At 53.5% G+C, this 21,601-nt stretch overlaps 1 protein-coding gene across 2 annotated transcripts; it reads right to left on the bottom strand.

The window, feature by feature from the left end:
• Positions 1 to 127: 127 nt before the first annotated feature.
• NUP88 (nucleoporin 88) lies at positions 128 to 21,589 on the bottom strand. Of its 2 annotated transcripts, XM_041772129.1 has the most exons (18): positions 21,178 to 21,589; positions 17,946 to 18,115; positions 17,124 to 17,249; positions 16,844 to 16,930; positions 13,469 to 13,555; positions 11,382 to 11,558; positions 8,271 to 8,457; positions 7,928 to 8,075; positions 5,446 to 5,544; positions 3,310 to 3,400; positions 2,091 to 2,192; positions 1,587 to 1,745; positions 1,329 to 1,454; positions 1,183 to 1,248; positions 1,016 to 1,096; positions 806 to 932; positions 569 to 687; positions 128 to 316 (listed from the first exon to the last, which is right to left on the bottom strand). In XM_041772129.1, exons 1-18 carry the CDS (start codon positions 21,466 to 21,468, stop codon positions 253 to 255), a joined length of 2,307 nt encoding a protein of 768 aa, XP_041628063.1. In that variant the 5' UTR covers positions 21,469 to 21,589; the 3' UTR covers positions 128 to 252. The 2 variants fall into 2 exon arrangements, with proteins under 2 accessions (XP_041628063.1, XP_041628064.1); XM_041772130.1 differs by lacking the exon at positions 16,844 to 16,930.
• Positions 21,590 to 21,601: the final 12 nt, after the last annotated feature.

Genomic DNA, 21,601 nt, shown 5'->3' with positions numbered 1-21,601 from the left:
AGCATGGAGACGCGGCACGGATGGGCAGGGACAGGCGGTGCACAGCTGAAGGCTCAGGAGTTTTACCAGGTCCTGGGGCCTTGTGCACGCAGCCCTGCCCTCAGCTTGATTATAAGCACGCTCCAACTGATGAGTAAAAACATTTATTCAATCCTTGTAAGACAAGTAGGAGAGATCACCAGGGCCAAGTTCATCAACAGCGCCCGTCAGCCCCTCCCCGCGTCCACTCCACGGGCACCAGCTCCCCGCAGATCAGAAGTTGATGTGGTTTCGGATGTCATTAATCTGCTTCACCATCTCTCTTATGTGCTCGCCCCTGTAAGGCCACAGAGTCACTCACTCGGGAACGCAGACCACGGATGAGCCCTTTCACTGACACCCAAGGACGTCCACGTGTCTCAAACGCGCCATGGTGGCGCCCCTGCTGGAGGCTGTGCACGTGCTGCCCAGGAACCCCTCCACCCCACCACCCTGTCCCGCGTCGGCTCCTCCCGCTGTTCTCTGCCCTGATCCCTGCCCGAGGTGGCCCCACCCCAGGGCTCTGGGACCCGTGGACGGCGACCCTTACTCCTCCTTCAGGACCGACTGGATGCACTTGCGCTGGTAGGCGCTCAGCGTGATGGCGGGTTTCTGAGGGCTCAGCACCTTCTGCATCTTGCGCTGCTGGTAATCCTTCTTCATGGTGACCTCGGGTGTCAGAACACACGCGCAGGGCTGCAGTGTGCTGCGCGGCGCCCTGCACCCCGGGACACCGCATGCCCCACACCCTGGGGCACCACATGCTCCACCCCAGCACCTGGCCTACCTGCTTGATGGCATTGCCCAGGTGGCGCAGCTGCTCGGGGATCAGCTGCAGCTCCTTCTTCATGTCCCGCTCACTGTCAGAGAGAACCGGGAGCTGCGTGTGGAAGCGGTGCAGCACGGCCTTCATCCTGTGGTGGGAAGGGGGCGTCTCAGCCCAGGGTCCGTGGGGCAGCCCCACCGAGGCCTGTGTGCCTCACCGCCCCGCTCCTACCTGTTCATGAGATCCTCCTGTTTTTCCTTGGCTTCCTCGTATTTGTCAGCCAAGCGCTCCGCCATTTCCCGGAGACTTTTCCTGGTGGTAAAAAGCAAGGGGCTCTTGGGGTCCACCCGACAGTGAGGCCCAGGCGACCCCTATTCCCCCCTCGACCCAGCTCTCACCTCTCCTCTCGGCAGTAACTGAGGTCTTCCAGTTGTTTCTTCTTCTGGTCACAGAGTAACTTGACCCTTGGGAACAGAGAGCATTCAGCCGCCGCCAGCCCGGCCAGTGTGCATCGCTGCCACTGTCCCCACCGCCACCGCCCTACCTGCGCTGGATCTCCTCCTTGGCCAGGTCCTGCTTGAGGATGTACTGCTCCCGGAACACCTGCGTGGCTCTGCTGATGAGTTGCAGGCACTCCTCGGGGGGCGGGGCCATGTCTCTGTCCGCGGATCTGCAAGGACGGTGTCAAGTCCCAGGGCTCCTCCGGGCCATCACACCATCCCGCAGCCCCTCTCCCCAGGGGCGGGGTTTATGGAAACAGAGGAGGGAACCCATTAAAACCTGGATGCCCCCAACCTCGTACTTCAGGAAGGCTGGGTTCGCGACGCTCCGTTGTAAAATGCTCCTGATGTGCTTTTCGAAGGAATCTGCGGTTTCAGCTAGAATGCGGAGGGGAGACTCCGCCGCTGCCACGTCTTCCCGGGTACAGAGCAGGGGCGGGGACACCGGGTGGACTGTGCTTCTGCAAAACAGGCGTGACTCAAACAAACCCCGTCAGGGGGTCGGGCCATGCGCGCTGCGATGCCTCGTCCACGCAGAGCCGTGAGAACACACGGAAGCGTCAGGTGTGCCCCGTGCAGGACAAGACCACACGCACTCTTCCGCGGGAAAGCCACCCCTGTTCTACTGATGCTGCTGTTTGTTGACACATCTTGGACGTGGTCTTTTCCAAAAAGAACCCAAATCGACAAAGGCAGCGCAGCCGTTTGCAGCACAAGCCCCCACGTCTCCCAGGAGCTCGCGGCGGCGGTGGAAGGGTCAGGAGCGGTGGAAGGGTCAGGAGCGTGGGGGCCAGGAGGGGACTCACAGTAAGGGCCTGATGAGGCACTCGTAGGTGCTGGTGATGCACACCATCGTGGGCCCCAGGATGTCAGGCACAATCCAGAAGCCGCGGATGGGCGCCGGGTGCCTGCAACGACACCACCGCAGGGCTGATGCTGCCTGGGGACGCTCCCTGCAGGAGCGCAGGGGTCGCACTGGGTGTCCAGGTCTCCCAGCGGCATCAGGGTGGGAGCCACAAGGAGCACAGCCCTGTCTCCCGGGAACCAGCAGCTGCTCTACGTCAGGTCCAGGCGGCCACCAGGGCTCAGGAATGCACACCACACCCGAGGGTCCCCGGGCTTTGCTGAGGTGTTGGTTCTGCCCCACGAGGGGACCCCGCACCTGACACCTTGCCGCTGCCCCACAACCTCCCCAGCTCCCCCCTTCTTCCTGCTCCTCTCCCCCACCCTTCCAGCTGCCACCACACTTCTGGGAGGGAGCTGCGGAGAGGGGAGCCTGGGGGCAGGAAAACCTCCTGTTCTCAGCATGAAATCTGCACATGGAGGGGCACACACTCCTTGACCCACCAGCCTCCTCCAGGGTGACCTCCCTGCTCACCCGCTCCCCACCCCTACTCCCACCCCCACCCCAACCCTGGGGCAGCTGCAGTCCTTGGGTGGCAATTCGTGCCCTCACTCCTAGGAGACACATGTAACTTTACCTGTTTGAGAAACATATGCAAATAGGATTTGTTACCTACTATCACCATTCCTCCCCGCCCCGGAACCAGACTCTACCCTGACTCTTCGGGCTCTAAGGCTGGTCCAGCCTCTGAAACACCCGCCCCCAGGGGTCATGCTCCCCGTCCCCCACTGCTCCCCAAAGGGCTGCTCCAGACCCCACCTGTCCCCATCCTGCACCCTCCCCACGTGCCCTCCCTGTAGTCCTGGCTCCCACTCCCACACTCACACGCCGGAGTCTGCCCTTCCCCCTGTCCCCATTTGTCCGAAGGGCGTCACAGTCAGGCAGTCACCCCGCCTACAAAGCTGGCAGTCATTCTAGATGTTTCCCTTTAGTCACTGAATGTGCACCAACTGTTAGTCTCCATCAGAAACATGGACAACCCAGGAACCCCATGTGACCCAGAGCAGGAGAGCCTTCCATCAGACGGGACTCGGGGGAGCCCTAGCGCAAACTCAGTCACCAAAAAGACCGGGAGCTGGCAGGGTGACAGTGAGGCAGGGGCGCAGGACCTGAGACCTCACCTGCAGGGCAGCGGCTTGGTGCAGAGGATGTGCTCCACAAAGCACTTCTGCTCGGCAGCGAGCTCCTGCAGACTGTCCTTATCCTCCTCGTCTGTAGGGAAAGGGACAGGGGCGCAGGTGAGTGCGCAGACAATAGTCCCCGTCCAGTCCCCTGCAGCTGGCCTGGCCAGGCGTGTGACACTCCGGCCTCCCTGCCCCGCTCAGCATCCGATAGCGGGGCTCCCTTGTGCAGGATACAGTCCCAGCCCGGCTCCTGGTCAGCCTCATGCCCGCACACACCTGGCGGCGTTGGGCCAGCTCCTGAAATGTGACTCTGGGTACACACAACCCAGCCTCAGGGTGTGTGGTGCAAGGTGCTTACTGGATCACGGGACATGATGGCACCGCCGCCACAGAAACCTCAGGCTTTTTATTTGGGGCGCCCGGGGACTCAGGGGTTGAGCATCTGCCTTCGGCTCAGGTCATGATCCCGGGGGCTCTACCCGCGGTTGGGCTCCCTGCTCCATGGGGGTCTGCTTCTCCCTCTCCTTCAGCCACTCCCTGCCCCTTGTCCTCTCTCTGGCTCGCTCTGTTCACTCTCTCAATTACATTAAAAATCTTTAAAACAAAGTCTTTCTGTTACCCACAGGAAAGCCCCACGCCCGTGAGCAATCACCTGAGCTCCACCAGTGGCCCGGCCCTGGCCCCTGTCCCATCCCCCACCCCCCAGCTCCCTCCTGGGCAGCTCAGGTCTGCAGTCACCCGACAGGGAGTGGGGACAGGGAGCGGTGACAGGGAGCTGTGGGGCAAGCCTCCCGTGCTGCAGCCTGAGCCCCACATTGTCCCTTTCCACTGCTGGAGGTGACACGGTCAGATGGATGACCGCCTGATTACGGGGGATGGAGCCCGGCTGCTTGGCACCTGCTCATGGGTCTCGTAACCCAACTTGGGTCACCTGAGGACCAGCCCTCAGCATGGCGCTGCTTTCCATGTCTGCGAGCCCTGTCCTGATGACACTGTCCTGTTGGTTCTCGTTTCTGCCACATAAACAGGCACGTATTGGGCAATTCTGTGATGTCTCCCTTCCATGACTGATGACACGGAACATGCTGGCATGTGCTTACTAGCTGTTTGAACCTCCTCAAAGAAACAATGTCTACTCAAATCTTTGTCCGGTTTTTAAACGAGGTTCTGTGTTCACATATCTGAGTTCTGCAGGTGCCCTCCGTGCCCTAGCTCCAAGTCCACTGTCAGGTACGAGATTTACAGATGTTGATTGCCATCCTGTGGATTCCTTTCACTTTCCCAGCACCGTCCTCCTCAGAGACGTCCGTGGTGTCTCTGACTCGTTCTGCATCGTCCTCATGTTATGTGTGAGGACAGGGTTGTGGCTTTTTTTTTTTTTAAAGACTTTATTCATGAAAGAGAGGCAGAGACACAGGCAGAGGGAGAAGCAGGCGCCATGCAGGGAGCCCAACACAGGACTTGATCCCAGGTCTCCAGGATCAGGCCCTGGGCCGAAGGTGGCGCTAAATCGCTAAGCCACCCGGGCTGCCCATCATCACTATTTCGATCTCTCCACTGGTTATAGGGCTAGTCCGACACAGCTTCCTCCTCAATCGGCATAGGGAATTTGCATCTCTAGGAGTCTGTCCCTGTCATCCTGGTGCCAGGCGGTCACAGACACCTCGGTCCTGAGTCCCACTCCGGGGAGGGCGGTGGCGATGCTTCCTCTGCCAGCCTCAACAGGAGGCGGCTGAGTCGTCTCATTCAGTTCTTGGTCAGTCTGGCCTAAGGTCTTTCAATTTTCTCAATTTTTTCAAAGAACCATCTTTTTTTTTTTTTTTTTTTTAAAGAACCATCTTTTTGATTTCATTGGTTTTTCTCCATTATTTTTGTTCCAAACTTTTATTTGAGATGGAGAAAGAGAGAGTATGTGTGCATGTGCTAGGGGGACAGGGTGGGGCAGAGAAAGAATCTTGAGCAGAACCCACGCCCAGCACAGAGCCTGACCCAGGGCTCAATCCCACGACCCTGAGGATCACAACCTGGGCTGAAATAAGAATCTGATGCTTAACGGACTGAGCCAGCCTGGTTCCCCAATTCCAAACTACATTTTGGGAGAATCGGGGAAACATATGGAAAAGCTCAACTCACCTGACCCAAGGAACTTGTGAAGTTTATGAATCCAAGTAAGCCCGACACTGTGTACACCGGCTTCATGAGTACAGTGGTATCTTGAGGGACACTTGGGATCTGCAAACGGAATCACACATGATACCCAGGTCACAGTCAGAAGACGGACATCTGCCCCAGCAGCCCACAAACATCTGTGACAGAAGCAATAGAAGGTCTATGGGACCTTCGTGCTATGGGCCTGTGTCAGGGGGTTTTGAAACTTTAAAATCTGAATTTGATTTTCAAATCTATTGTAACTATTTTTAAAAGTAATAAACACAACTCAAACGTTACTTCCCAACAGTAAGAGAAGAGTTCACCGAGACAGAAATACTTGCTGCCTTTCTGTCCATCTCTGTGCATTTATTTACAGTTCTTCAAAATAAAACGGTGCCTAAGAAAGGTTCCAGCTCTGGAGACACATAGATGCACACACATCCCTCCTGAGAACCTGCTCAAGTAAGTCAAAGGTCCTGAGGACAAGCGCTGAGCGGACAGTCCCGTCGCTGCATCTGGGCGCAGGTGGAATTTTACCTTTAGTTTTAGATTTGAATTTTTTTTTCCTCTTAAGTAAGCTTTACTCCCAGCGTGGGGCCTGATCTCACAACCCTGAGGTTGAATCATATCTCCTTCAAATGAGCCAGCCGGGCGCCCCAAGTAAATGTTGGTGGGTTTTTAAATACAATTCTTGTTTGACAATCCTTTATATTTACTTATCTATTTTAGAGAGCACAGGTGCACACGTGCAAGGGAGAGTTAGGGGGTGGGAGGAGGGAGAGAATCCCAAGCTGACCCCCCGCCAAGCAGGGAGCCTGACGCAGGGCTCAATCCCAGGACCCAGAGATCATGACCTGAGCTGAAACCAAGAGTCAGATGTTCAATTGACTGAGCCACCCCGGCACCCAGAGGATCCTCTATCTTTACACTCAGAAATATGAGGAACCGTTAAATAATTTCAGTGAAAACTTCTTCCGAGATCTAGCACCAGTAAGACTCTCTGGGACTGAATATTCACTGCTATGATTCAGTAGTTTCAATACACCACACAACTAAAACAGATACAGAAACAATTTACATGCTAAAGCTGACTCAAGATGCAACCCTCAGGGAGCCCAGCTGACTCCAAGGGAGCAGCGTACTGGGGTTGTGAGTTCGAGCTCCCTGTTGGGTGCAGAGATGACTTCAAAATAAAATCTTAAAAAAAATTTTGGGGGGCACTTGGGTGGCTCCACGGTTGAGCATCTGCCTTCGGCCCAGGTTGTGACCCTGGGGTCCTGGGATCGAGTCCTGCATTGGGCTCCCCGCAGCGAGTCAGCTTCTCCCTCTGCCTGTGTCTCTGCCTCTCTCATGAAGAAATAAAATCTTGGGGAAAAAAAAAAGATTTCCCAAAGACCTGTTCTCTTTCTCAGGAGACCTTACCCTCTGGTCTCAGCGTCCTAGGCTGTAAAGTTCTGACTCTTAACACTCAGACTCCCTCTCGACTCCAGACGTGCCCTGCGAGCACCGCTGTCATGCTCCCTGCATAAGAGCCCTCCTCCTAAGATGCACGCTCTGCAGAGCTGAGCCAGATCCTCCTGCAGGCTGGCCCAGGGGCGGCGAGCAGAGGCCAGGCAGCCACAGACTGAGCGCCTGTCTCACCGGGCCCAGGAAACCGAAAGGAAACGGCAAGAAGCGGTGCAAGAGCAGTGGGATCGAGGGGCTCTATGTCAGAGGGACCGCAGAGGTCATCTCATGTCATCCCGGCCATTTCCAGAGGTTGACCCCACACTGACTGATGTCAGAACCATGCCCCCAGTTCAGGGGGCGGTAGACCCCCTGCACTGAGCCCCTCAGTGTCCCAATGGCACAGGCTACCAGGGGCTCGGCATTCTACCCAAAAGCTCCCCAGATGAACACAGAAGGTGCTGGAAAGACCCAGTTCCAACCCAAGTAAGTTAAAAGAAAAAAAAAAAGATTAAAATGACAGCATTCAAACCCAGTCTGGGAGTAAGAAGAGGCTATGATGTTTCTAAAGTGAAGAAAAACGCTTTAAAGTGATTATCTTGAAGCGTATTATCATTTGATTTTCAAAGTTCCTTTTAAAGTTTGTTACAGGGATCCCTGGGTGGCGCAGCGGTTTGGCGCCTGCCTTTGGCCCAGGGCGCGATCCTGGAGACCCGGGATCGAATCCCACATCAGGCTCCCGGTGCATGGAGCCTGCTTCTCCCTCTGCCTATGTCTCTGCCTCTCTCTCTCTCTCTGTGACTATCATAAATAAATAAAAATTTAAAAAAAATAAAAAATAAAAAAATAAAGTTTGTTACAGTTCATGTACATTTAGGAACTTGGGTCATGAAATTGGCTCAGGACTGGACCAGGAACATTCCCTGTTCTCCATGGGGGCGGATCTGGCCACAGAGCCTGGAACCGCAGGGCAAAGTGCCGGGAAGGGCATGTGACCACGTCAGTGTAGGAACGTTACCTCTGTGAAGTTTGATTGGACAAGAGAAGTCAGAGTCACAGGGCTCGTCGTCTCCGGCCGCCAGAGTCAGGGCGAGCTCCAGCTCCACGCACTCGAACACGTACAGGGAAGGGATGATGTCAGCCCTGGAGTCCCAGGACTTCTCTGACTGTGGAAGGAGCACAGCCACCTCAGCCCTCACACCCCCCAGCCCAGCCTACCCATTCTTGGTGTTCCTGGAGGAGGGGCGAGGCCTCCCTTCCTCCTGGCACGTCAGTGGTTCACCAGAGCCAACTCCATGACTGCAGGGCCCCTGTGTGTCCCCAGGATCCCTGGGGGCTTCACGGCTAGAAGCCGGGCTCACCACTTGGTCGTCCTCTTCCTCCCCCTCCAGCACGACGCAGTGATACAGCATTCCCGATTCAGTGGCGATCACCAAGATGTTGGGGACACAAGGCAGGCAGAGGATGGCGCACGCGTCATAGCCATAGTTGTCCTCAGCTGCAGGGTGCATGGGCAATGGGCCCAGCAGCTTTCCGACTGTCCCCGGGCTGAGGGAGACAGGGACACTGTGGCGGGCACAGCTGGAGGAGAGCAGGCCATCGCCCCAGCCTGCACGCGTTCTGTGGGTGACCCACCTCGACTGTGATCCCAAAGCCTGATGCCCTGACGTCTGCGCACCTTCCCGCTGAGCTCTCCCCTCCAGTGCTTCTCAACTGCATGTAACCTCGAAGGGACACGGACAACATCTAACAACATTCTTGGTTGTTGTGATGGGGATGGGAGGATGCTTACTAGTGCTCACTAGTGTGCAGGGCCTGAACTCTCCCCACAGCACAGCCCCCAACCCGGACTCCTCAGCTCAAAACCTCACTAGCCAGGATTCCTGGGTGGCGCAGCGGTTTGGTGCCTGCCTTTGGCCCAGGGCGCGATCCTGGAGACCCGGGATCGAATCCCACGTTGGGCTCCCGGTGCATGGAGCTTGCTTCTCCCTCTGCCTATGTCTCTGCTTCTCTCTCTCTCTCTCTGTGACTATCATAAATAAAATAAAATAAAATAAATTAAAAAAAAAAAAAACAACCTCACCAGCCTGGAGGCTGAGATACCAGTTTGTTCGTCATCACTGCCCCAAAGCTACCTGCCAACTAGGTCCCAGCGGGCCCCATGCAGCTACACCCACAGCCGCGTAGCTGCCCAGCCGCTGCCTGTCCCTTGGGGTAGTGGCAACTGTCCCCACCCCGCAACCCCCGCAGCTCTGGCTCCCCGAGCACACCTCTCTTGCCTTCTGTCTCAGGTGTCTGGTGCGCCCCAGGATCCTGTCGCAGGCCCCATCCGCCCACCACTGCATGCGGATAAGAACACGCTGGACTAGGCCCGCTTCGACCACTGCCCAGACTCTGTGTTTTCTTGGGAAACGTAGCATCTGTTTGGGGCTTCAGACCCAATGTTTAGTGGACAAACACTGAGTGCTGGGTGACCCCCAAGGGACAGAGATTCAGCTGCGGAAGCAGGTATGTGCTGAACACGATAATGCAGGGCTTTACAACACACAAAGGAACACTCACAGGCACATAGTGAGGCAAGGGGGCGCCTGGGCCACAGTCAGCTCAGGGTCTGACTCTTGGTTTCAGCTCAGGTCATGATCTGAGGGTTGTGAGATTGAACCCCACATTGGGCTCCATGCTCAGCACAGTCAGAGACTTTCCCTCTCCCCCTCCTGCTCATGTGCCCTCTCTAAAATAAACAAATAAATCTTAAAAGAAAGTGAGCTAAGAAAGGTACCAAAAATAAGTAAGATCAATGGGAAAGGGTACATTCTGGGAGGAGGTTCTCAACGCTGGAAGCTCTAAAAAGTTCTGGAAGCATGAAGATAGGGACCAACAGGAAGGAAACCCAGCTCTGTCAATGGGAGGCAATGCACACAGTCCAGGAGTCCAGGACTGGCAGTGGGAGCGGCCATCTCAGGAGCCACAGTCAGGTGCTCAGACTCCCCCCGCTGAGTGACCGTGTCATCAGGATGAGTGTGACAGAACAAGGGCAGCCAAGGGGGGGACGACAGGGGGCCAGGGCCGCTGGTGGAGAGAAGCAGGGTCTAGGCAGAAGATGACGAGGGTGTGAAGCAAGGATAAGGGGCCGGGGAATGAGGGGGCTTGCATTCAATTCAAAATTGCATTCAATTTTCAGGCTAAGACCCATAAATCTGGGATAGGGCTGGATGTAAGAGAATGCAGATGATGAGTTTCTGGTTCTGGGCTAAGGCGACAGGGCAAGGAGAGGCTGACAGTGTCAGCATGGACACACACTGCCCCCAGGGGGGTCATGTGTGGACAGTGAGAACACCCGGGCCAAGGAGAGTCCAATAGGAGAGGTCCTCACGACCCTGCACACCCTCCAGTCCCTCTGGAGCCACTTCCTCCCCGGATGCGGCCGCGGGTCCTTGGGTCCAAGCTTCCGTGTTCCCAGCCAGGCCAGCGTTCCGCCACCCGCTCCCCCGCCCGTCCCTCCCACCCTGCTGCCCCCGCCGCCCCCACCCACTGCAAGACTGCTGGGGGGGGGGGGGGACAGGAGCCACAGGCCGGCCCAGGTTACCACCCATTCACATGGCTCAGGAGTGAACGGCAGTGTTCAGCCTTGGTCTGGTCAAACCTGCCCTGATTCTTACCCTCCCGCCTCTCACCGCAACAGGTGAGCTTCCTAGTCTTCACTTCACCGTCCACCTCCACCCCGGGCCCGCATGCCCCCTCCTGCCCCACAATGACCCCCCGCAACCACGCTGGGTCTGTGCCGGGGTTTGGACCCCACCCTGCGGGCAGCACCTCTGCTGCCAACGGCCCCATGCGGGCAGGAGCGGCTTTCATCATTCCCCCAGCCCGGCCCTAACGCACCCCCCCACCCCTGTCAGAAGCCATCACCGTGTCCTCCTGCCTGCAACTGTGGGTTTAACGCCACCAGATCTTCCCCAGAAGCTCCTTCCACCTTCATGTCTGACAGCAGTGCCTGAGGCTGCTGTTCCTGCCCCAGGTGTCTCCTCACTGAGCCGACACCCCAGGACATGCCCTGGGGCTGGTGTGCTTGCCCCTCCCTGGCCCTCAACCCTGCAATTCTGTGTGAGACACAAGTCTGTCTCTCCAAAAACGCCCTGCCTTCTTTATGGGGATCTAGCTCTCCTTCCTCAGAGCTCCTATGATCTCTGTGCCACTAAATGTGTTCCTTCACGTGCACACGCGTCTTTTCTGCACAACTGGGACTTACTACACCAGACTACCGGGTGTGACCGTACCCTTATGCCCCATTCACGTTAGATGCACGACAGTTCTGTGCTTCACTATGAGGAAATCATAGGTCAAATGATCGGTGCCGGGCTTTCTCCAAAATACGCACACCGAGCATTGCCAGGTGGCCACATATCCGTACACCGCAACCACGGACCCCAGATCCCCTGTGATGGTGTGCGGCGAGCCGCCCCTCCACTCACCTGTGCGCCAGACTGAGGTACGTGAGGAAGGTTTCCCCGTTCTCATACAAGATGTACAATGGGTGCGCTACGACATCCCCTTTGCCTTTCTGCCCAAACATGCTCTTCGAGACTGCCGACAGTGGCCCAAAGTCAAATGCAACTGCTGTCTCCCCCAGCGATGCAGTATACGCCCTTCTGGAAAGACATTTAAAAATCAGCTGGTTGAAAACAAGAATGAAAACAAAAGGTCCAATAACAGGGAGTGGGGATGGAACCCACACAGCGCGGCTTCAACCTTGAGCAGCTTAAATTCACACACACAGTAAGAACACAGAGATGCATGAACACAAAAGAGAAGGAGGGGGACCTGGGCGGCTCAGTGGTTGAGCATCTGCCTTCAGCTCAGGGTGTGACCCTGGGGTCCTGGGATCAAGTCCTACATTGGGTTCCCCACAGGGAGCCTGCTTCTCCCTCTGCCTGTATCTCTGCCTCTCTCCCTGTGTCTCTCATGAATAAATAAATAACATCTTTGCAAAAAAAAGGAGGGGAAGGAAACACGAAACCCTGTTGAGTGGAGGACATGGTCCTCGCACAAGCAGTCACTGAGCACCTGCCCTTGCTGGGCACTGCCACAGGACCTGTGAACATGGTGAGGTCCACGTGGGCCTGACCATGTGAGTGAAGGATGTGGGGAAGACAAACGAAGCGTGTTTGGGAGCATGTCAAGGCACGCATGCCAACCGGGTAGCCTGGAAAGGACCCTGCCACGGTGAGGTCTGAGCACAGATCCCAGGAAGACGAAAGTGTGCCCGTGCTCATGCAGGAAAGCCAACGTGCAAAGGCTCTGCGTACACTCAGGCGGGTGCTGTCAGAGGTTGAAGAATGAGGAGGCCGAGGTGGCCGAGCTCGAAGCCAGGGCACAGACGCTGGCAGGAGGGGCTGCCGAGGGGCGGGCAGGGCAGTCCCGGGTGGGGGGTTCTGGGGGGTGGTAGAGACTCCCGGCAATCAGTGGGGTTGGGGCAGCAGGGACACAGAACAACCTGCTTTATACCCAAAGTGGGAGGAGAGACTAGAGATCACAAAAGATCTCATTTTCTCCTCACTGTTTTTCTGTAGATATTCCTGATTTTCTGTAATAAATACATACTATCTTTTAATCAAGAAAATCAACTGATACAACAATCCGTCTTTGTATTTTGCAGTTTAGTATAACTAGTTATCCAAAAAGATTCCAGTTCAATATAAGGTTAACAATAAACACGGCTAAGATACAATGTTCTACAGCTGCTGAGAGCAAGTCCCACTGTGTCAGGAACACAGCTCAGCTTGTTGATCATGTGGGAAGGTGAATCAGAATCGAAGGACTGCCTGGGTGGGTCAACAGGCAGAGGTCAGACTTCAGTGACCCGGGAGCCCCCTACGTACACGCTCCCGGGCCCTATTTTGTATTCTCGAAAGGCGCAGTCATGGAAACAAGGCTCTGCTGCCCAGACACAGCTGCCACACCGAAGCAGAGGCCGGATCCGGCTGAACAAGCCGCCTGCTCCACCATGGCCCATCCATACCCCATGTCTGTCGTGGGGACCAGGAGCTTCGCAAACATACCGCAGGGGAGGGGCCCTGACTCCAGACACACGGCTCGGCTCCTGGGCAGCTCTAGCGGTGGCCACTCCCCACGTGGGGTGCTAGGACACTGACATCCAGGCACAGGCTGGGCAAGGCCCATCAGGAGGCCTGAGGACGGGGCTGGAGAGTTCCAAGGGTGATTCTGTCAGTGGTAAGAGGAGCCAGGGCCTCACTGAGGAGGGTAAAAAACCATAAAGGGAGCTGGGCCCGGGAGGAGCAGCAGGGCTATCTCTGTGCTGTGCCGGGCTCTGCGGATGGACAGCCTGGGATGTGCACGGTCTGCCCAAGCTCACCCTGAACCTCTGAAATGTCCTAACTTAGTCCCTTATCCACAGTCCCACAGGGTGCCTGTTTCATGCTACTCATTACAGTGACTTCAGCACATCGCCTGCTTTTGCTCACTGCTCACACCACGGAGAGCTTGCTGGTTGGCGATGAATTAATGAGAAAAACTCTTCAGGACACAAATAACAACTTACCCTTTATTGAGTATCAGGCTTTCCTCTTCCGCTTCTGAAAGCACGATGACCCTGGTGGGTGTCTGAGGCTCACGCAGAGAGTAAATCCTAGCAAGCAAGAGGAGAGACCGCACTTAGGATTCCTTCATTTTGCAACTGCCCTTCTCTCTGTGTAATCATGGCTTGAGCCACTGCCTACGGGTTTCACATCCATTTGTTTGTGGAGTAGCCCACTACATCTGTTCTCTCACAACAACCAAGCAGGGTGTCTGTGTGACATCCAGAAACACTCTCTATTGTTTCCAACATCCTCACTGGCCTGCTGCACATTGTGCCCCTGTCTCTCCCTTCCTAGGTCCCTGGGCACCCATGTGCCATCCAGGCGCCACCCAACTGCCTATCTCTGCCCCCTGCCCACTGAACCTCATCAGAGAAGAGCACATCTCAATGCTTTATACATCCACTGGCCACAGAGAGTAGATCATTCAGCCTCTAGTCTACACATGCTGCTGTTACACAAAGACAGAACATCATGTCACCCCTACTTTCCCAAACTGCAAAGTTTTTTGTTTTTACCAAAATCATTTAAAATAAAATTTCACAGTACATGTGGCTACAGTTAAACAGTTTTCAAAAGGCCAATAATATTATTAGCAATCCAACATCAGTTATATAGTTATATAACAGTTATAAAGTCCTCATCAATCATTAATCACTTACTTTGACTAGCCTCAGTTTTAAACTTTGTTCCATTACCAGTAAAATGCCATTTAATAAATGTTTTTAATGAAAACGTGATCCAGGGGATCCCTGGGTGGCTCAGCGGTTTGGGGCCTGCCTTTGGCCCAGGGCGCGATCCTGGAGTCCCGGGATCGAGCCCCGCATCAGGCTCTCGGCATGGAGCCTGCTTCTCCCTTGGCCTGTGTCTCTGCCCCTCTTTCTCTCTCTCTCTCTCTATCATAAATAAATAAATAAATAAATAAATCTAGAAAGAAAGAAAGAAAGAAAGAAAGAGAGAGAGAGAGAGAAAGAAAAGGAAGGAAAGGAAGGAAAGGAAGGAAAGGAAGGAAAGGAAGGAAAGGAAGGAAAGGAAGGAAAGGAAGGAAGAAAGGAAGAAAGGAAGAAAGGAAGAAAGGAAGAAAGGAAGAAAGGAAGAAAGGAAGAAAGAAAGAAAGAAAGAAAGAAAGAAAGAAAGAAAGAAAGAAAGAAAACGTGATCCAACTGAACACATATACACACACACTGTGGTCTTCCTGGCTGCCTGCAAGCACTACTGACTTTAAACCTCATGTAAGAACCAGACAGGATGCATTGTAATTGTCAACAGGGTCCAGAGCTTCGGAGAAGAGAAGTGACAAATACCCTATATTTATTTTTTACGTTTTTTTTTAGAGAACAGGGGGTGGAGGCGGGGCCGGGGGGGGGTAAAGGGAGAGAATTTTGAGCAGACTCCACACCCAGCATCCAGACCACGGGGCTCGATCCCACAACCCTGAGATCACAACCTGATCTGAAATTAAGAGTCGGAGGCTTAACCAACTGAGCCACCCAGGGGTCCCAAATATGCCATTTTTAAAAAAGAACCTTCAACATTTGAGACCAGATACCTCCTTTCAGGTGTAAGATCTCAGCCTGTGGGAGGGGCGCCTGGGGGACTTAGTGAAGCGTCTACCTTCAGCTCAGGTCCAGATCCCGGGATCGAATCCTGCATCAGGCTTCCTGCTCAGCAGGGAGTCTGCTTCTCCCTCTCCCTCCGCTCCTTCTGAGCACACATTCTCTCTCAAATAAATATAATCTTAAACCCAAAAACCTAAGACCAGGACGGGCAGGCATCAGGAGTCCTTCCATGTACAGCATAGCCTCTGTGGCGGGAGAGCATCCCTTTCCTTCTTTGGCCCCAAGTCCAAAGCCAAATGGGTGGGGAGACACTCAGGCAGATTTAGAGGCGTCCTGGCGAATGCCAGCCATGGTGCAAGAAACCAGAGGCACCCAAGGGAAGGGAGCTTTTGAGTGAACCTGAGGAGCCACACCCTAGGGTTGGGAGCATGTGAATATGCTACACTGTATCTGCTTCTCATTGGAAACTTCTTATTTATTTTTAAGATTTTATTTATTTATTCATGAGAGACAGAGAGAGAGGCAGAGACACAGGAAGAGGGAGAAACAGGCTCCATGCAGGGAGCCCGACACGGGACTTGATCCCAGGTCTCCAGGATCATGCCCTGGGCTGAAGGCAGGCGCTAAACCACTGAGCCACCCAGGCATCCCTCATAGGAAACTTCTAATGGAGGTGGGCTGGAATGGTGTAAGAAAGGACCATGGAGGGCAGCCCCGGTGGTGCAGCGGTTTAGCACTGCCTGCAGCCCTGGAGACCTGGGATTGAGTCCCACATTGGGCTCCCTGCATGGAGCCTGCTTCTCCCTCTGCCTCTCTGTGTCTCTCATGAAGGAAGGAAGGAAGGAAGGAAGGAAGGAAGGAAGGAAGGAAGGAAGGAAGGAAGGAAGGAAGGAAGGAAGGAAGGAAAGAAAGAAAGGAAGGAAGGAAGGAAGGAAGGAAGGAAGAAAGAAAGAAAGAAAAGAAAGAAAAGAAAGAAAAGAAAGAAAAGAAAGAAAGAAAGGAAAGAAAGGAAAGAAAGAAAGAAAAGAAAGAAAAGAAAGAAAAGAAAGAAAGAAAAGAAAGAAAAGAAAGAAAAGAAAGAAAAGAAAGAAAGAAAAGAAAGAAAAGAAAGAAAAGAAAGGGCCATGGAACAGATACCCGGGTCCCCGTCACCCTCGGAGGGCAGAGGAGAGGACGCTGGAATCATCACGACTCCACAGGAAAGACCACAATGGCTGCATCGCGAGTGCGAGGATACTCCATCCCGACAAGGGCCCAGGGCTCTCAAGGTGCCGTACAGAAACAAGAGCCAGAGCAGATCGTGCCCTCTCTACTTGCATCACGCCCACCAGCGTCCGGTCTGTGTGACCAGCCGGGACTCAGAGCTGGGACGGACTGGACATCAGCGTTTTAAACTGGACACACCAAATTTTAATAACTACAAGTCAGCAGACAGCTATGAGATTATGTAAAAGGCCAGGAAGGGCAAAGTGCTCAGCAGAGGAGGAGAATCTAGTAGAGCACAGTTAAAAGCAGTGATTAGGAAAAATAAAATGATCTTTACCTCTGCCGAGTCTCCCCAATAAACGTTTAACATATGGCAGATCCAGGACGATAACTAATTATATTACAGAAATCTCTGCAGATTGAGGACATTTAATCATAGAGACCAAAACCTGTCAGATTAAACTGGCTCATTTTACAAAATTGGAAACTGAGGCCCCCTAAAGTTTAAGATCCCCAGGACAGAAGGGGCACTGGGACAAGAATTCACACCTGAACTCCCAGTTATTCTCTCACCTTCTTATGGTGCATCGCCTCCAGAAGAGCAACAGGACGAGAGGGGCTCTCTCAGGAAGGTCAGGGAAGGAGGGGTAGGAGGCCTGGCTGAGGGGACAAGCAGTAATGAAGGCATCTGAGGCCAGTCATATGGGCAGCTCTGCCTCAGTGGTTACAACAGCCCTGAGACACAGTAAGCCGACACCCGGTGACCCGTCCAGGGGTGCCCTGGGCTGGCAGCCAGCAAACAGGACCACAGACTTCCCCGCACAAAGCTACAAGAGTTAAAAACATGCTTTACCTTATTACATTGTCTGACGTTAAGAGCACAATGTGGGGATCCAGCAGCTCACTTGGGTACCAGGCCGCATGCTTCAGAGTCAGAGAAGTAGAACTGGTGAAAAATCTCTCAGCGATGGGAGTGGTACTAAAATAAAAATAACAGTTTTTCCAAAACATTTTGTAGAATGTGGATGAAAAACCTTCTAAGGGAAAATCTATTTTAACATTCTTTGCTCTTCAAATTTCTTTCTCTCAAATCTTGCTGAGAAGAGCACTCAGAGCATCTGTTGCATCGATATCAGTGAGGATCAAAATAAAAACATTTTCTAAGTCACAGACTATATTATACTTTACAAGTGACTCAAATTTCCTAACTGACTTGATCCCTTTAGTGACCTGGTAAGAGAATGACAGGGTAAATATTACCCCTCTGATTGTGCAAATGAGGAAACAGATATGGGAAAGGGAACGTTGTGGAGCTAAAGGTGATTTCTACCTTATACTCTTTCCAGCAGGTCTTTCAGACTCTCACTTTTCGAGATTTGTTGAAAAAGATAAAAAAATCTAACTTAGTTAAACAGATCATCTGCCTCACAGGCTAGCCACTTTTCAAAAGTTATCATATCTCTGCCCACGCGGATGAGCTGAACTGCGGTGAGACAGCAATGGGCAGAATTGCATGGGTCTATACACGGGACAGCCGAAAGCCCACGTGTAGACCAGTTGGGGACCCGTGGTATTGGAGCAGCAGCACAGAAAATGCAGCATGAGAACCACAGGTCTGGAACAACTGTCCATATGTATCACAAACTAGACCAAACTCAGTGGAAACACAACTTACCTACAGTTCACTGCTAATTTTCCACCTTCAAATTCTGAATTCTTCCCCCATCTTTTAGGTAGTTCTAACACCATGAGGCCTTTTATTCCTATAAGTGCTACATGATGCTGTGTCGGACTTAACAGGACTTGATAGATTTCAAACAGGGGTGGATTTATGCAGAGCAATCTCTGGAAATGAAAGCAAACTGGTCAAAATGGTTCATTTCAATGTAAATATACGTGGCAGGCACTTGAAGGCCCTAGCATTACAGTGCAGTTTGTACAGTAACTGAAGCAGACCCGGCTTTACTTGCCCATCTGTGCCCGTAACTGCAAAGCAATGAAGCCTTTTGGGTAATTATGTGCTAACGCTGTGGCTATTCACCGATGGGGCATTTTTAACCACTGACTGGAATGTAACAGAAAACACATCAGATTCCCCCCCCCCTTTTCTTAGATTTCCCTATCTTAAAAATAAATAGTACGCATAATTTCCCTTTCCATGACTGAACTCCAGTCCGCCTCCGACAGCCTCCACACACCACCAGGCCAGCTGTGTCTCCACGAAGCCATCACACTCTGTGAGTCTGTGTCTCTCGACAGCTCTTCCTTCTCCTTTTGTGGCTGGCTGTCATGGTCCAGGAGACCGCCAAAGCAATCACCCCGATCTTCCGGCCAGTGTGCGTGCATCTTCTCTACACTCTGGATAATTCTATCATGGTTCTTACCACCTTGCATTCTGGTCATCCTTTCAGTTGACCATTCTGCACAACTGTGAGATCTGCGTCTTCCTCTCTCACCCTCAGCATAGTATGTGGCATCCTGCTGACTCTCAATAAGTTTTAGTGAAGCAAGAAGTGAAGAACTCAGAAGTGTTCATAAATGGCAGCTGAGATGCTACATTAGAAACAGCCCAGTTGGGGATCCCTGGGTGGCTCAGCGGTTTGGCATCCACCTTCCGCCCAGGGTGTGATCCTGGAGTCCCAGGATTGAGTTCCGCATCGGGCTCCCTGCATGGAGCCTGCTTCTCCCTCTGCCTGTGTCTCTGCCTGTGTCTCTCATGAGTAAATAAATAAAATCTTGGGGAAAAAAAAAAAAAAAGGAAAAAAGAAACAGCCCAGCAGGACAGGAACAGCCTCAAGAGCTTCTGCGGCCAGTGAAACGCTGCTGTACCCACGCAGTTGCACCATGGAGTGGTGGCGTTTTTGGGGGTTCTGATAAGCCGCTTTCTCAGCGTTACCAGCCCTCGGAACAACGTACTTCTCACAGGCTTGTCCTGCTTCTCTCCTGACCACCACATCACCATCTTCTGTCTTTTCCACTTTCCCCAACACACCACGAGACAGCCAACGTATCTCATCCTCACCCTCAGCCAGGATCTTTTTAAACAAGACCATTCTGAACACCCTGAGATCTCCACTGCTTGTCACCGAGCTCTGTAAGCCTACCCTTCACCCGTTCCTTTTTTTTTTTTTTAAAGAGTTTATTTATTCATGAGAGACACACACAGAGAGAGGCAGAGACACAGGCAGAGGGAGAAGCAGGCTCCATGCAGGGAGCCCAATCTGGGACTCGATCCCAGGACCACGGGATCACGACCTGAGCCAAAGACAGATGCTCAACTGTTGAGCCACCCAGGTGACTGTCCCTTCACCCATTCCAACCAAAAGGTTGTTCTCCCATCAGAGGTTCTTTTTTTTCCCTGGCTTCTCAATCCCCATCCTCTCCTGCTTTATTTACAACCCAAACAGCTGAGATCAAGTGTGGTAATTACAGGGCTTAGGTGGTTTTGTTTCTAAAGTCACTATTCTTTTGTTATTATTTAAAATTGCAACTCCTGCTAAGCACTTTCCCACCTGACAGTCCTTTAGGATTTCCTGAGAGCACCCAGTGAAGGAGGGGGGATACAAAAATAACAAAGAAAGACAGCCCCCCCCCCCGCCATGGTTACAGTATAGAAAAGACAAGTATGAATCAATTTAGTCTTGCCTGCTCCAAATGCTGCTAACAGGGTGTGCAGAAAGAAAGTAGAGAAAGTAGATTGTTGACTTGTGACCTGTTTTCAAAACTGCAGAAACACAGCTAGCAAAAGCCGATCATTTCTCATTTACAAGATTTGGCAAATGGCTCACAACAGATGCCCTGCATTAGGATGGGGGGTGGGGGCACCTTTTTATCTTTTAGTCCTTTAAAAGGCCAGAATCCATTTATTACAAGTACACATTTCCTTAGAACAACGTTCTGCTGCAGCAAGTCTGGAATGCTTTCTGTCTACACCGCTTTCAGATGCTAGCAGCTAATCAAAACAAGCAAAACTGGGGGGCACCTGATAAATAAAACCTTCACACACACACACACACACACACACACACACACACACCACTGCCTTCAGCTCAGAGCATGATCCCGGAGTCTGGGGATCGAGTCCCACATTGGGCTGCCTGCATGGGGCCTATTTCTCTGTCTCTCTCTCTCTCTCTCTCTTTCTCTCTCTCCCCCTGTCTCTCATGAATGAATGAATAAATAAGTAAATAAATAAAATCTTTAAAAAACAAAAACAAACCTGGGGGCACCTGCCTGGCTCAGTGGTTGAGCATCTGCCTCTGGTTCAGGATGTGACCCGAGGTCCTGGGATTGAGCCCCACATCGAGCTCCCCGCAGGGAGCCTGCTTCTCCATCTCTCTCATAAATAAATAAATAAAATCTTAAAAAAACAAAACAAAACAAAACAAAAACTGTCTCCCAACTTTGGGAATGGGCTCATTTTCCAGAAAGGAAAAAAAAGAATTACCAGGGATTCCTGGTCCACGTCAGGCACAAAACTGGAGACTGGCCGCTTTCAGATCTCCCACCTGACTGCTGCTCACACCAACCCCAGGAGAGTCAGGACTGTCCCTGTGATCCGGCGGGTTTCTCAGAACCCACCTCCTACGGTCTGTCTCCGCTCACCTGTTTTCCTTCCAAGTACCCGCACCGCTGGCTTTCCCACGGTCCCTCCCTCCCCCGGGCCCCCCAAGAACCGCAGCACCCCGAGAGCGTGCGGGAGGCGGCAAACCTCTGACCAAGGAACGAAACCCGGGAGAGGCTGCCAAAGTGGCCATGAGGAGAACGGAAGCAAGAGGACAAGAGGCAACTTCCGCCCGAACCGGCCGCCCTAGAGGACGAGGGCTGACACCTGCGTCGCACACCTGCGGGGCACCCGTGCTGGGCACACCCGCGCCCTCCGCTGCCGGCCCCCGGTGAGGCCCTACCTGGTACTGGGACAAGGAGGGCTCGTCGCCCGCGCCGCCCAGGCCTCGCAGGCGGACCACCAGGAAGGCGCTGCCGTCGCCGTCCCACAGGAAGAGATCGCCGCCCAGGCCCAAGACAAGGTTCCTCGTCAGCGGCGGCGGCGACGAGGGCGACGGCGAAGACGCCGGCTTCTCAGCCTCGGCCGGGCCGTGGGTCTTCAGCCCCTCGCGGAGCCGCAGGAACACGACGTGGTTGGGAAGCCAGGACTGCCACGGCTCCCCGTCACCCGTGGGCCCTTCGGCGGCTGCCATCTTGGCCCCACTGCGCGCGTCCCCCCAGTGACAACGCGCGCCGCGGAGCACAGCCAATCGGCGGCCGGCGGGCCGCGCTCCGGCCAATCAGCGAGCGGAACGCCCGGACGCACGCGGCCCGGGAGGGGAGGGC

The sequence above is a fragment of the Vulpes lagopus genome, chromosome 10, assembly GCF_018345385.1.
Source record: "Vulpes lagopus strain Blue_001 chromosome 10, ASM1834538v1, whole genome shotgun sequence".
In the NCBI taxonomy this organism is placed as follows: Eukaryota; Metazoa; Chordata; class Mammalia; order Carnivora; family Canidae; genus Vulpes; species Vulpes lagopus.
This window is presented reverse-complemented; position numbering and strand designations above follow the sequence as displayed.